General features: G+C 41.0%; 2 protein-coding genes across 3 annotated transcripts; one reads left to right on the forward strand and one right to left on the reverse strand.

Annotated features, from left to right (window-relative positions):
- The first annotated feature begins 158 nt into the window (after nucleotides 1–158).
- Nucleotides 159–6,337, forward strand: pola2 (polymerase (DNA directed), alpha 2). The gene is made up of 18 exons (XM_085426457.1): nucleotides 159–500; nucleotides 973–1,097; nucleotides 1,205–1,293; nucleotides 1,420–1,477; nucleotides 1,711–1,820; nucleotides 1,982–2,181; nucleotides 2,295–2,383; nucleotides 2,607–2,759; nucleotides 3,119–3,181; nucleotides 3,256–3,307; nucleotides 3,391–3,509; nucleotides 3,673–3,711; nucleotides 4,176–4,249; nucleotides 4,671–4,779; nucleotides 4,949–5,055; nucleotides 5,258–5,314; nucleotides 5,397–5,523; nucleotides 5,714–6,337. The coding sequence occupies exons 1-18, from the start codon at nucleotides 416–418 to the stop codon at nucleotides 5,864–5,866; spliced, it is 1,809 nt and encodes a 602-aa protein (XP_085282583.1). The 5' UTR covers nucleotides 159–415; the 3' UTR covers nucleotides 5,867–6,337.
- A 73-nt stretch (nucleotides 6,338–6,410) lies between these two features.
- LOC146677804 (uncharacterized) lies at nucleotides 6,411–12,063 on the reverse strand. Of its 2 annotated transcripts, none has more exons than XM_085426444.1 (11): nucleotides 11,846–12,063; nucleotides 11,075–11,134; nucleotides 10,852–11,002; nucleotides 10,667–10,750; nucleotides 9,168–9,228; nucleotides 8,534–9,001; nucleotides 8,311–8,437; nucleotides 6,941–7,744; nucleotides 6,726–6,866; nucleotides 6,618–6,652; nucleotides 6,411–6,541 (listed from the first exon to the last, which is right to left on the reverse strand). In XM_085426444.1, the coding sequence occupies exons 1-11, from the start codon at nucleotides 11,857–11,859 to the stop codon at nucleotides 6,444–6,446; spliced, it is 2,043 nt and encodes a 680-aa protein (XP_085282570.1). In that variant the 5' UTR covers nucleotides 11,860–12,063; the 3' UTR covers nucleotides 6,411–6,443. The 2 variants fall into 2 exon arrangements, with proteins under 2 accessions (XP_085282570.1, XP_085282562.1); XM_085426436.1 differs by lacking the exon at nucleotides 11,846–12,063 and adding an exon at nucleotides 11,405–11,764.
- Nucleotides 12,064–12,185: the final 122 nt, after the last annotated feature.

Below are 12,185 nucleotides of genomic sequence, written 5' to 3' on the forward strand. Positions count from 1 at the left end.
CTTTTAATTGTTATTGGATGATTAAACTGTGGGGCGTTTTCGTTTTTCTGCTTCTGAAGTGGGACACTGAAAAAGTTTGAAAAAAATCTAAGTTACCAGGACAGGCTTTTATTTTTGTGGGACCGCCAACTTCCGTTTATTACTGTTACGAATGTGACGTACATTCCGGCCGCCAACACGAACAGCGCTTTTTCGCGGTAAAATGAAACAGGCATCAGGTTGACCATTATTATTTAGTTTCTGCTGTCTAACAGCGAACCGCCTGTAGGTAGTATTTAGAAGCCGTGTAGTTAAAACAAAACTAGGGTCGGCGGCATTGTCGCGAAGTAAGAGTAAAGCTAACGTTAGCAGCTATCATCACAACATTGGAGCTTTTGACGTTTTCCACAACGTAGTAACTGTGTATCATAAAACCATGTCGCTAGTAACTACAGAGAGCTTAAAGACTGAGCTGGAAATATTCGATATACCCTATCAAGATGATTCCGTCCTCGACAAAAGTAAGTTGCTAACTAAGATGACCGTTTTTCTCATATGGATTGAAGCTTTACACGGGAGAGTGTGTTAGCAAAGAAGCTAAGTGCATTATCACTGTAATCATCGAGGACTCTACCGTACCCAGGATAGCAGTAATGTAGTGTTGTGACATGTTTAAGCTGTTGTCATCAGTCATAATATTTATATACCCATGTGCATGCGATTTTGTTAGTTAAAGCTTTTGACTAAAATAGCATTTTTCTTCTTGATAACTTACTTTCACAAGTCAAGTAAATTAGAAATCTGCTTTTTTTGTTTTGATTTCATTGATACGTCTTTTATAATTACTAAGCCATTTTTAAAGATCAGGAACAGTAATTATTCACTGCAAGTTGTGTCCCACAAAATTAATTCACATTGTACTTGCATCTAATATTTTCTCAGACACTCAGATTAAATCCTAGGTTGTTTTCCCTCATATCTCCTCCATTTCAGTGGTGGAGCAGTGTATTTGTAACAGACTGCAGGCACAAGAGATACTGCATGAGTGGGTTGCCTATAGCGCCACAAAACAAGGCGTGAAGCTCACCACGGACACTCTGGAGCAGTTTGAACATGAGGTAACAGGACCACAGATTTTAATATGCATTACAAATTACTTATTAAATATGCAACAACTTAGTCATTCTCTGCTCCTTATAAATGCAGCATGTTTGTCATCTTACAGGTTTTGAACAAGAGGATCAAATCCAGAAAAACCTCCCGAAAGGAAGAAGCAGCCAGTAGAATGAGAGACATTAGCATGATTGATGATTTGTATCCTTCACACTGATGCTTGAGCATAAAGACCCGTCTATCTGCACTGCCTGGAGTCACGTGTTTTCTTTGATTTGTGTCTGCTAATGTTGCTGTTGAGTCATAGACTTTGACAAAATGAATCAGAATAAAAGCTGAGGAAGAGGAGGAGGATCTCTTAGATTCTTACTCTACTCCTGCTAAGGTAACCAAACACTTCTTGCTTGTCAGCAGCAGAGCGTTATCTAATCTGAACAAAAGAAATAAAGTTTCGTAACTTTTAAAAAAAAATTTATCCATTTATGCTTTAGGTTTTTTTTGTTGATCTGCCTTTAAAAGCTAAGATAAGCTAGATGTAACTCGTGGGTCTCCCGCAGAGTGAGTTTGAGTCTATGTAGACAGACAAGATCCTAACTGTGTTTGTTCCTGTCGGTACAGGGCTCTCAGAAACGACCTCTGACGACACCAGAGCGTCCTCATTCAAAGAGAACTGCAGCTCTGATGGCCAGCCCGAGCATACTGCTGTCTCCAGCCAGCTTCTCTCCCAAGTACTCTCCACCCCATGCTGCTCTGATTATTTTTGAAAACGTGAAAATTATGCTCTCTGGTTGTGTTAAAGTTTAAAAAGAAAGCTTTTTTTTAAAAGATAAACCTTTGTATTTGCATCACTGTCACTTTAAGTGACCTTCTCCCCTTATCTCTTTGGAAGTGCGACACCCTCACAGAAGTACAGCCAGCGGGGAGGAAAGGGAGAGGTGGTGGCCACGTTTGGGGCTGTGCAGGGCACCCGTTGGGTGGGCAGGAAAGATCCAGGTGCAGGTGTCCAAGTTGAGATATTGGAAGGACCGGAAGATTCCCTTAACAGCAGCTACAAATACATGTTCCAGAGGCTGCGAGATGTTCGAAACGGTACATAGCTGCACACACTTGATTAAAGATTTCCTGTATGTTTGGGTGTAAAATCACTAAATAAATATACCCCAGAACATTTGGATAATATTTTTTTTCTGGGTCTTTCCCAGTGTTGACAGAGAAGATTGAGGAGCTAGGAGAAGGACTCAGGACTCACTTCAGCATTGAGGAGTTCTCCCCCGTCTCTCTGCCTGCCCAGGTACAGAAGAGATGACACCTGTGGAAAACTTTTAAATTAAAGATTCATCCCCACTGCTTAAACAATAAATTATTAAATAATAGTACATTGCTATAAAATGTTACGTTACATCACTGAATTGTTTTCTCTTAAAATCATATATATTGAGGAGTAAAGTCAAACCTGCTTATTTGTTTGATTAAAAGTTAACTTCTTTCTTGGGTTTGCGTCTTCTTCCCTCCAGGACAGTATAACTGTGCTAGGACAGATTTGCTGTGACAGTAATGGCAAACTGAATGCACAGTCAGTCCTGCTAGAGGCTGGACCAGAACAAGGCGGTCAGCAAGTACCTGTTGACCTATCGGAGCTTAAAGAGTATTCCCTTTTTCCTGGTCAGGTGAGCTGAATGAAATCGCTTACTTTGACAGATGAAACTAGAAATGGGTATGCCAGTGAGGTCCTTCCTAATGACCAGTCGGTGGTTTCTCCTTTGCCTGTGCACTGAGCTTATGTGCAGCAGGTTATATGGCCACCAAGAGTAACAGAGCATGCCAAGGACATGGGCTTGAGACTGACCCGGTGTCTGACCGAGAGCTCTGACAGTTTTTCCCCCTCATAAAAATAAACTTTCAGAATTATAGGAAACCTTTTATCAGCAGAAGCATGTAGCTTTGTTTTTGCAGCTCTTTCCAACAAACCCACATGTAAGAAAACATTTATCTAAATGCTCCTGTTCTGTTTTTTTTTTTTTTTTAGGTGGTGGTGATGGAGGGTATGAACACTACAGGAAGAAAACTGGTGGCTTCCAAATTCTATGAGGTCGGTTCTAAGTTGTTGGCTTTAACACTTTTCGCCTGTTTGTGAAAACTCTTGTAACGTTGTTGTGCTTTTAGGCTGTTCCTCTGCCGTTCTACAGTTCTGACATGAAAATGGAGACAGATGAGGGTAAGATCTGTCTGATCAATTTTTCAGATTTAGCTTGAACTTAAAGCCATCTTCTTACACTCCACACTCTTCATTTGTTGCAGAGCCACTGAATGTACTGGTGGCCTGTGGACCGTACGCTCCCTCTGACAGTCTGACCTTTGACCCCCTGGTGGACTTAATCAATGTTATTGTCAGGGATCGTCCTGATGTCTGCCTGCTGGTACAGTCTCCCTTGTTGTTCCATCATAAAACAGACACTATCCATGACAGAATTTCCACTAAAGCTCACATACACACTGTCAGGAGTGTATCTATGAGGGAGACAGTCCTCCCATGACTCTGTGTTTTGTCTGGTTTTCCTATTTCTTGTTTCTCTTCCACAGCTGGGCCCATTTGTGGATTCCAAACATGAACAGATTGAGGTCAGTGGGACAGAGACCGTGTTTTTCTTGTTTTTGAGTGTGCACAGCGCACGGGGGAACCTTTCGCGTGCATTTTTGCACAAGTCAAAATGCTTTAAAAGGGATATGTGTGTAGACAAAAACTAATAGGTATCACTTGCTGAATAAATCTTCTGTGTTATCCTTCAAGATATAACACTTAACCCACAAATAAGACGATTAGTTTCAGTGTTATTGGGTCTGGAAATAAAAAGCGTACCACTGGATTGACCACAATAACAGATCAATGAAACCGACAGGTGCAGTATAGCAATCACAGAAAGTTTTTTGTTTTTTTTCATCATAAAATACCGTCTACTCGTACACGTTTTGCATAGAAGGATCTAATTTGAGCTTCTATATCCAAATTTGCAGTGTGAATTCATTTTAATCAACATGTTTGTTTGTTTTTCTTTCTTTGTCATCTCCATGTGTTTCTTAAATAGAAAGCCCAGGTGACTGAGACTTTTGAGAACATTTTCACCAGATGCATTGAAAGCATTGTGGATGGGACCAGAAGGTATGTGTTGTCTAATCAAAGCTCAAGAGTCAGACAGCTATGCATGTGACTTCCTTTGTGATGTTAAATTCAGGATCCATGTGTGACCTTTTCTGCAATTTTCCGAAAGTTACAGTTTTTTTCGCTTTTGTTTTAAATCTGTGCCTTAAGGACATTATAGCTGCAACCCCGTCTGAAACCCTGCGACTTAACCTGCTTGCAACTGCACATGAAATTTGTCTTTCTTGTTAATTACATATATGTCTGCATAAACTATGTCATCACATTATACAAGTAAGTTAAGACAGAGGTCAGTCACACTGTAACGATTCGAGGTTTGTTTGTTCGTTTGGTTGTTTTTTAAACTGTGCTTTCCTCCTGTTCAAATCAGATTTTCTTTACCACAATGAAGCCTCGTGTTTTCTCGTTTTCTTTAATCCAGTGTTGGCTGTCAGCTGGTGTTTGTGCCTTCTCAGAGAGACATCCACCACCATTTCATCTACCCACAGCCTCCGTTCAGCCTGCCCCACCCCAGCAAAGAACAGACCCAGGTTAGACACTGTTGTTGCGTGCTGATGAGCACATGCAGCAGATTTCTGAGCACTCGTGGCAAACCTTATTTTAATAGTGTAGCATTGTTTGTCTTTAATATGGTTTTCAGTCCCGGAGATGTCATGCGTAAGTGTCAGGTTATATAATGTTTGTCTTCATGCTTTGCAGCGTGTCACCCTGGTCCCTGACCCCTGCACCCTTCTGATTGACGGGGTGACTATTGGCTTGACATCAACTGACATCCTCATCCACATGGGTGCAGAGGAAATCAGCTGGTGAGTGAGGCTGTTTTCTAATTTGCACCAAATTCTGACATCAAGGTGGCAGATCAGAAACACCAAAGTGAGTTACTGACCTACATTTTTATGCAGATTTATAAAGAACAGGGCTGACCGTTTTCTTAAATTATTCACATGATCATATTTTCCAACGAAGGTCATCGGTGTACATAGTTGAAATTGATGTTTTGCATTGCAGTGGAACCGGCTCAGACAAATTCTCACGTATACTGAAGCACATGCTCACACAGCGGAGGTAAATCCTGAAGGAGTTCAGATCTATTTATTTATTTGAGATCACATATTATTAGTGATCGTGTCCATGTTCTCATGTCCAGTTACTACCCACTGTATCCGCCTGCGGACGAGGTAAATATGGATTATGAGAAGTTCCAGAGTTTCGGCCAAATGCCGCTCACCCCCGACATCCTTGTTGTTCCCTCTGAAATGCGCTACTTTGTAAAGGTAAACAACTCGTCTTCCCCTTGACATCCTATATATACACATTTATTGAGGTAATTGATTGCAGGATCATCAGTTATTGCATTGATAATATAAAGTAAAACATGTTTTTGGTTTTTTTTAAACACGTGACTATTTTTTTTTTTTAGTTTTTACGAGTGTTATGTCATCTAAAATCTCCTCCCATCTTCAGGACGTGGTCGGCTGTGTGTGTGTCAACCCTGGACGGCTGACCAAAGGCCAGGTGGGCGGGACGTACGGGCGGCTGCTCATCCAGCGCAGTCCTCAGTCAGAAGACGGGAAGAGGGTGAGCCCATGTTTGACTGCTCAGGTGGTGAAAATCTAACAAGAGTGCAGACTTTCACTTCTAATTGTCACCAGAAATGAGCTGGTTTAACCAGGACCAGCTGTGCTACAGGCATGCTGCTGGAAAACCATTTCAAATTATTTTGTATATTGGTTTATTTTTATACCTTGAACATGTTGAAGTGTACTGTGCTCATAACTGATGGGTTATCAGTCAAATACAGCAGCAATAATTTCTTTTTCAACAAATTATTGTTGCCCTTTGTACAGCTTTTGTAACATTGTGTCTCTTCCACTTAAGTTTTATTGTTGTCCAGATTTTTTATCTTCCTGTGTCTCTAACAGGAGGAAAAAGTAACACGCTGAAAAATCCTGTTGCTTTTGCAGCTCAAAATGAAAATAATTTTGTGTTTGCAGGGAAGCCTGAGTACAGTCTGTATTCCAGTTTAAGATTGTAACATTCAAAAATGCCTTTAATTAAAACAAGAAGAAATAAAACAGTTATTAAATAGCCTGTTGTTTCTGTTTTTAATGTATTATTATAAAACTAATTATAATACTCTGCAGTACTTTATTTTGAATGTGGTTTGTCTCTTTTAACTTGCACAGCAGTACATTTAGTCATAAAAATGATCAAACTCATCAGAGTCATTTGGGTCCTCCGTCTTCGGCTTGTCGTGCTCCACTTGAAAAATTCCCATGTTGTGAAAACTCGCTGGAAAATAAATTGAGCATAAATCAGAAGTCCTGCAGCCTTTCTAATGTTACTGTAAAGACTGGTTATACTATACCTTTGGGCTTCTCTTCACCTCTCAGATACTTTTCTCTACAAGGTAAAAGAAAAGTAAGAGGCACGTTTCACATTGTAATTTAAGTCAGTCAGTTAAAAGAGTACTTACTTTTGCTGAGTTTCTTCTTGAGGCGCAAGAAGGTTCTCAATATCCTCTTCATCACTGACTTCGTTTGAGTCGTCATTATCAGATCCTGTTTTACCCTCTTCCTGTTCCTGAGCTGCCTCCTCGGTTATAATCTGTGTAGATCTAAAAACAGGATTACATTCGATTTTTTTTGTGATGATGTCTGTGAGGAATATTTCAATCCTTCATCGTCTTACCTCTTTTCTTGTGGTGTGACGATGCAGTCGTCTGAATCTATCTGATCTTCCTCACTCCCGTGTTCCTCTTCGCTTTCGTCATCCTCCTGTTGATTCAAGTCCTCATCCTCTTCTTCTTCACTGCCTTCACTTCCATCCTCTTCGTCCTGAGAGGAGGCAGCACCCTGTTTTCTGTTCTCAGTGCCTTCGTTCTTCAGCCTGATTGACTGTTCTTCACCTCCCTGTTCCTCCATTTCATCACCTGTAGATGTCTCTGCTTCCTCTGTTGCGTCCTTGGCAGAAGCACCATCACCTTGTTTGGTATCACTGTCATCTTGTTCTTTATCTGTTTGACTCTTCTCTTTTTCTTCACCGTCTTCTTTAGCTTCCAGGTTTTCCTCTGTCTTACCTTTAACTTTTTCTCCTGTGCTGCTTTGCTCAGCACTGCTACTGTCCTGCTCTTCTACTTCACTGACATCATCGTTTTTATTCTTTGCACTGCCACTTTCTGATTCCTTCTCCCGCTGGGATCCTGACTCTTTGCATCTGTTTGTTTTCTCTTCATGATTTTGATTCCCTGCTTTTTCACCCTCGTATGCCTCATTCAAACTTCCTGACTCCTCACCAGTGTCCTGACTCTCTGAGTCACCTCCCTTACTCGCAGTCCTTTCCTCTGCCTCCTGAAATCCTGGTGATTGAACAGAAAGCTCCCCACTTCTCCTTCTCCTACTGCTCCTCAGGCTTTTCTCTGAGGAGGCATTGCTTTCTGAACTTTGGGCCACTTTAACTGAGTGAATGTGAATGGCACTCGAATTCCTAGAAAACCTAAAAGATGGAAGAATGGATGAATGAATTTGCCAGTCTAAAACAGTAATAAGTATTAAGAAATAAAGCAAGAGGAGAAGACTTGTTTCTGATCTTTTGTGACCTCCTCTACAGCATGTGCCGTTTAACTAATACATATTTTTTAAAACTTAAAAGTTAATTTATATAAAATTAGGAGGTAACAAGAACGTGATGTTTTCTATAAAATGTGGTTTAGTGCTAAGTTGTTAGTGTGACTGCCACACGCCTTTAAATACTATCCCCAGCTTCATGTCCAGCCAGTTTGACCTTTACTGTCATTCCTGTGCTCTCTTTTCCTGCAGCTTCTGTCTGTGCTGTGATCAAAGGCAAGTAATTGCACCAGAAAGATTAGGACACACATAAATCAACTACATTTTTTTTTAAAGGAGACAGGAATGCGCCTATAAATTGAGGGGGGTATTGATGAAGGGTATTCAGAACACATTTAGCAGACTGGTGCAGCATGAAGGGAAGAAACTAAGGGGAGATGATACATCAGTGGGATCCAATGAATTCAAAGTCACATCTACAAGAATGCTGCTTACTCCTGAGGGCTGCATCTCTCTCTGTCTGAAGAGACATGCTGTTTTCTTCCTCCCTTCTCCTTCCCCGCCTTTTTGCTGGAATCCTTGCCACTCTCACTGCTCTCACTGTGACTGCTGGACAGACGGACTAGATACAGAATGTACGAACACAAAACAAGTCCACACACATGCTGAATACGCACAAAGACTCGTGTAAGAAAAGTATTTATTTTTGTGTATTCACCTGGTTTAACGTCTAACTCGTGGGACGAACGACTGCTGCTGCTTCTGATGCTCCTCTCCCTCTGTGAGCTCAGCACTCTGCTCATTTTATCCTCCTCTCCCACAGTCTGCGAAACCCTTGAGTCACGTAAAGGCTCCATATAAAGCTGGCCCCACAGGGCCTCGGAGTATGATGGAGTTCCAGTTGCACCAGCAGGCTGGTACCAGGGGTAGTCAGGCTGTAGGGAAGCCCTGCCTTGTAGATCCTGCCTGTGCCAGGGATGATGGTACTGTCCGGGTGTGGAGGCGGGATAGTAAAGCGGATATGGGTGAGGAATGATGGGTGGAACTCTGGTAGGAAATCTGGCTATCTGGGATTGACTGCAGCTCAACCAGGAGGACTGCGTGTGGGGAAGATGGGAGGAGCCATCTTGGTTGTAGTCAGAGTAACCTTGAGGTGTAGCAGTTTTTTGTGGCTCCGTGGGTGGACCTGAAAACAAGGATACATGTTCGACTGGTGTTTGTCACACTAACTTTAAATAAAATATTTGAACACCTCAATCTTCAAGATGACACATGAGACCAGATTATTACCACTAAACCATAAATGTGATCTAGTCATTTCCTAAAGTGAGCCCCACAGCATAAAGACTTACCTGCAGAAGATTTCATCACGTCCGTGTTCTTTAAACATGACTTCAAATAGTCGTCCATTTTCTGTTGAAGAAACAGTTTCTTTAATACACTGTCAGAAAGACATGGCATCAGTTGTAAATAAAGAAAAATGACTTTGGATTTTGGAACATGGATATTCTTAATCTCCTTGCATTTGTCATTTTGAGGTGAGAGGAAGTGGAAACATTGAAAGTGCTATCAAATACAGCTGTGATCAGAAATATACATACACTTATGATGGACATGAATGTCACTGTCATTTTGATTGTTTCATGATTTCTTTGAACTGTTGGGTGGAATGATTGTAAAGCATACATATTTAATGACTTAAAAAAAAACAAGAATTGGGTGCACAAATTTGCACGCCCCCACTAACACATGGTTAGATGAACCAGCAATCAACAAGCTTTTGGCATAATTAGGGTTGGATATTTGACCCCTCCTCTTTGCTGAATTGGTAGAGTTCATTTCAATTGGTTGGTTCCTGGCATTGACTCAACTTTCAAGCATCCATGCATTTTCAATAGGGTTGAGGTCCAGCTTTGGGAAGGCCATTCCAGAAGCTTAATGTTAGCTGGCCTTATCCATTCCATTCCATGCTTTACAACAGTTTTCTTCAGTTTGAAAGCCTCATCTTTACTCCTCCAAACACACCTGTTGTCATTGCCGACATAAATCGATCTTTGTCTTGTCTGACTATAAAACCTTGGTGTTTGACTTTTCTGTGTAGGGAGCTGCAAATTTTAGTCGGGCTTGAAGTTGTTAATTTAGTAGCAGTGGCTTCTTTCTTGGTCGGCACCCTCTCAGTCTATGGGAATGTAAAATTAGCTTAACTGTGGACAGTGACGCTGGTGTACCGGCAGCTTTCCAGTTCATGAAAGGCTTGAGCCTTTGTGGTTCCTGGATTGTTCCTGAATATCTCAGCAAAGTGAATAAATCTGAATAAATTGAGTTAAATATAACTAATTAAACTGATTATCCTGGTCCTGGAATCTACAGTTATTTAGAAATGGTTCCAATAGACCTTCCCAAAAAGTAAATCTACAGCTCTCCCTCTTAGATCTTCCCAAAGTTCCTTGGACTTTCCCATTGTTCATTGAGTCTAGTGAGTCCTTTTTCATGCAGGCAAAGAGAAGCTACCAAATGTGGTCAATTGTGTTAAAAGACTTTGTAGAAGCTTCAGCATCATTAAAATTAAAACGTGTGTACGTATAATTTTGACCCTGTGTGGATTAGAAAAGATCTAAAATAAATTCTAACTTGTACACCCAATTATTTAGCGTCATTATTAAAGATGTATGCTGTACAATCATTCTACCTTGGAAAAAAATAATAATTAAAAGCCCAGAATTACATTCATGCCAACGAGAGTGTATGTAAACACAACTGCAAGTAAGGCAGCAAATACAAACCAGCTCTACATTTTGACCAGACACTTTAACTTTGTGAATAATCAGCTCATGCTGTGCATTACTTGTACCTTCTTCTGAGCTGCCTGTCTCTTCTCCTTAAGTTGCTGCTTCCAGCGGGGGGAGTTCTCCTCCAGGTATCTCTCATACTCCATCTGCAGGGGTCAAAGCAATAGTTTATTTTAAGAGCTTCACGAGGAAAGAATAGATTTCTTCCAGTGTGTTTAATGGGTCTGTTTTCTGCACATCTACACACCCGAATCACTTTCATGGCAGCATTGCGGGCCAACATCCCTTTCAGTGTGTCCTGGGCCTTCTCAAACTGCTGCAGCAGCTGCCTGTTTTGTTGCTGGGCTATGTGCTCTCTTTCCTTCAGCTCCTGCCAGCGTTGCTGCAGGTGCATCACTCTTGAATAGGACACACACATAAAAACTTGGAGTTTAAAAAACACTTACTGAGAAAGCATCTCGCTAACTTACAGATGATCCTGAGTGTGAAGAGCTGAAGGGTCATCTTGCAACAACACCAGCTTGTTAACACTGTAAGAGAAAGAGGTCATGAAGCAGCAGGATGGTCATCTAAGCCACACACACACACTTTCCATCTACATACAGCCCATTTTTCCAGAAGACATGGCAGCATCTGCTTCTTAGACTTGCCAATAAAACTAGTCTTGACTGTGAACATTACTTTTCATATAAAAACTGCATACACACTTAAATTATGTCACATTTTAAGAGTTTAAAAGATTTTAAAGACAAAATCATCCACCATTCTCTGCAAATGTGGTACCATTTAGGTGGTCTAACCTCTTATTTCCACAGATTTGTCTTTCTTTGGTGAAAGTGTTTTTTTCTGAGCAGTTCAGACGCCCAAGAGACAGCAAATTTTCCTTTGGTGCAGCCATGACTGTGGGCTCTCAGTAGATGAGCAGATTACCAGGGATTAAAGGCTGTGTTTCAACAGGGGAGGGACCAAAGACATGCTGTCCAATCAACATATCGACATGCTAATGAGGTTAAACAGCAGCGAGGTCAACTTTATTGGTAAGTGGGTAACCAAGTTATTGGAACTTGTATTTATGCAAATGTGTGAGCCCTTAGTATAACATAATCAAAATGATTTTTATACCTAATATCTGGTATTTTGAGGGCATGTAGCAGGCATCAGTGGAATACCATCTATAATAATCTATGTGTAACGCTGAAGCTGCAAGAGGTGGAGGTGTGAAGGCTGATAAATTTAAATACCTGGGGTCAACCATCAAAACCAACGGAAACTGCGTAAGAGGTGAAGAAGACTGTACAGGCAAAGTGGGGTGGGCAGAGATGAGTGCCAGGGGTGATCTGGGACAGAAGGATAGCAGCAAGAGTGAAGGGTATGATGTACAAGATGACAGTGAGAGTGAGACACAGTTGAAAATGCTCAGATCTTCATTAGGAGCGACCAGGATGTACAGGATTAGAAATTAGTCTATCATTTCTATAATGAAAAATTCATGTGATACTTAGGGCCGAAGGTGAGCTTCTCTGACTTGGAGAAAATTTGATTCACCTTCAAACCAGAAGTAATAAAAAATATTTTTGCAGT

Source organism: Rhamphochromis longiceps, linkage group LG2 (genome assembly GCF_057381845.1).
Source record: "Rhamphochromis longiceps isolate RC_006_pf linkage group LG2, R_longiceps_female_GT1.1, whole genome shotgun sequence".
NCBI classification, from domain to species: domain Eukaryota; kingdom Metazoa; phylum Chordata; class Actinopteri; order Cichliformes; family Cichlidae; genus Rhamphochromis; species Rhamphochromis longiceps.